At 41.7% G+C, this 1281-nt stretch overlaps 2 protein-coding genes across 2 annotated transcripts in view; both read left to right on the top strand.

Annotated features, from left to right (window-relative positions):
* The window catches only part of cox3 (cytochrome c oxidase subunit 3), a 798-nt gene extending 219 nt beyond the window's left edge, over positions 1–579 (top strand). The window contains exon 1 of the mRNA in view: positions 1–579. This exon is cut by the window's left edge and continues 219 nt beyond it. Coding sequence (YP_009477468.1) covers positions 1–579 — 579 coding nt within the window.
* On the top strand, positions 507–1061 carry sdh4 (succinate dehydrogenase subunit 4). Its single transcript has one exon. The coding sequence runs from the start codon at positions 507–509 to the stop codon at positions 1059–1061; it is 555 nt and encodes a 184-aa protein (YP_009477467.1).
* The last annotated feature ends 220 nt before the right edge of the window (positions 1062–1281 follow it).

Here is a 1281-nt window from a genome sequence, read left to right as displayed (position 1 = left end):
CATACCAAAGTCGTACAATTAGGACTTCGATACGGTTTTATTCTGTTCATCGTATCGGAGGTTATGCTCTTTTTTGCTTTTTTTTGGGCTTTTTTTCATTCTTCTTTGGCACCTACGGTAGAGATCGGAGGTATTTGGCCCCCAAAAGGGATTTGGGTTTTAGATCCTTGGGAAATCCCTTTTCTTAATACCCTTATTCTCCTTTCATCCGGAGCTGCCGTAACTTGGGCTCATCATGCTATACTCGCGGGGAAGGAAAAACGAGCAGTTTATGCTTTAGTAGCTACCGTTTTACTGGCTCTAGTATTCACCGGCTTTCAAGGAATGGAATATTATCAAGCACCCTTCACTATTTCGGATAGTATTTATGGTTCTACCTTTTACTTAGCAACTGGCTTTCATGGTTTTCATGTGATTATAGGTACTCTTTTTTTGATCATATGTGGTATTCGCCAATATCTTGGTCATCTGACCAAGGAGCATCACGTTGGCTTTGAAGCAGCTGCATGGTACTGGCATTTTGTAGACGTGGTTTGGTTATTCCTATTTGTCTCTATCTATTGGTGGGGAGGTATATGAAGGAAGGAAAGAGTGGATTGAGGAATGAAAGCTCGAAGACAAAGAGAATCGGGCTTTTCCAAAGAATTACTGCAGCTTTACTACTCCCTTTGATTATCATATACAAAAAAGTCTCTTCCACTTTCCTACTAAATCTCTCTTTATTCTGGCACATCAATGAAGGGATCGAAGAGATTATGGCAGATTATGTTCACCAAGAAATGACTCGAAATTGGATCTTGATCTATTTGAGATTGTTCCTTTTAATCGTAATCAAAGATGTTTTCTTGTCTCTCGTTTCTTTTCTGAACAAATCGAAGAACCTAATGGATCGAACTGAACTCATCCTTGGCTGCTACGAAAGATATCGGCCTTTAGAGATAGGGGCGAGTACTAAAACTAAACTAGCTCCTAAGTCAAGTACGGAACGGAACGAGTCTTGTCTTCAAGCCGAACTGCCTGAGCTGCCTGGCTTTCCAAGACCAGTAGTTAACCCTGCTTAAAAACGTGAGCAGCTTCAGTTAGAAGTTCCGCTCGAGTGAACACGGCTTTTTACTTACTATTAGATTCTATATAGGTAGGGGCTTCCTTCCTCCTTCGCCTTCGGCTTTCGATGAACTCAGTCTTCCGCCTTTGGCTTCTGCCTTGCCCTAAGTAGGTACCTTAGTTGACAATCTAACCCTTGCTTTTCTTTAGCTAAGGAATGCCAGCTACCTGACTGAG

The sequence above is a fragment of the mitochondrial genome of Citrus sinensis, assembly GCF_022201045.2.
Source record: "Citrus sinensis mitochondrion, complete genome".
NCBI lineage: Eukaryota > Viridiplantae > Streptophyta > Magnoliopsida > Sapindales > Rutaceae > Citrus > Citrus sinensis.
Note: the sequence above shows the minus strand (reverse complement) of the source record. Positions and strands in the feature narration are given on the sequence as shown.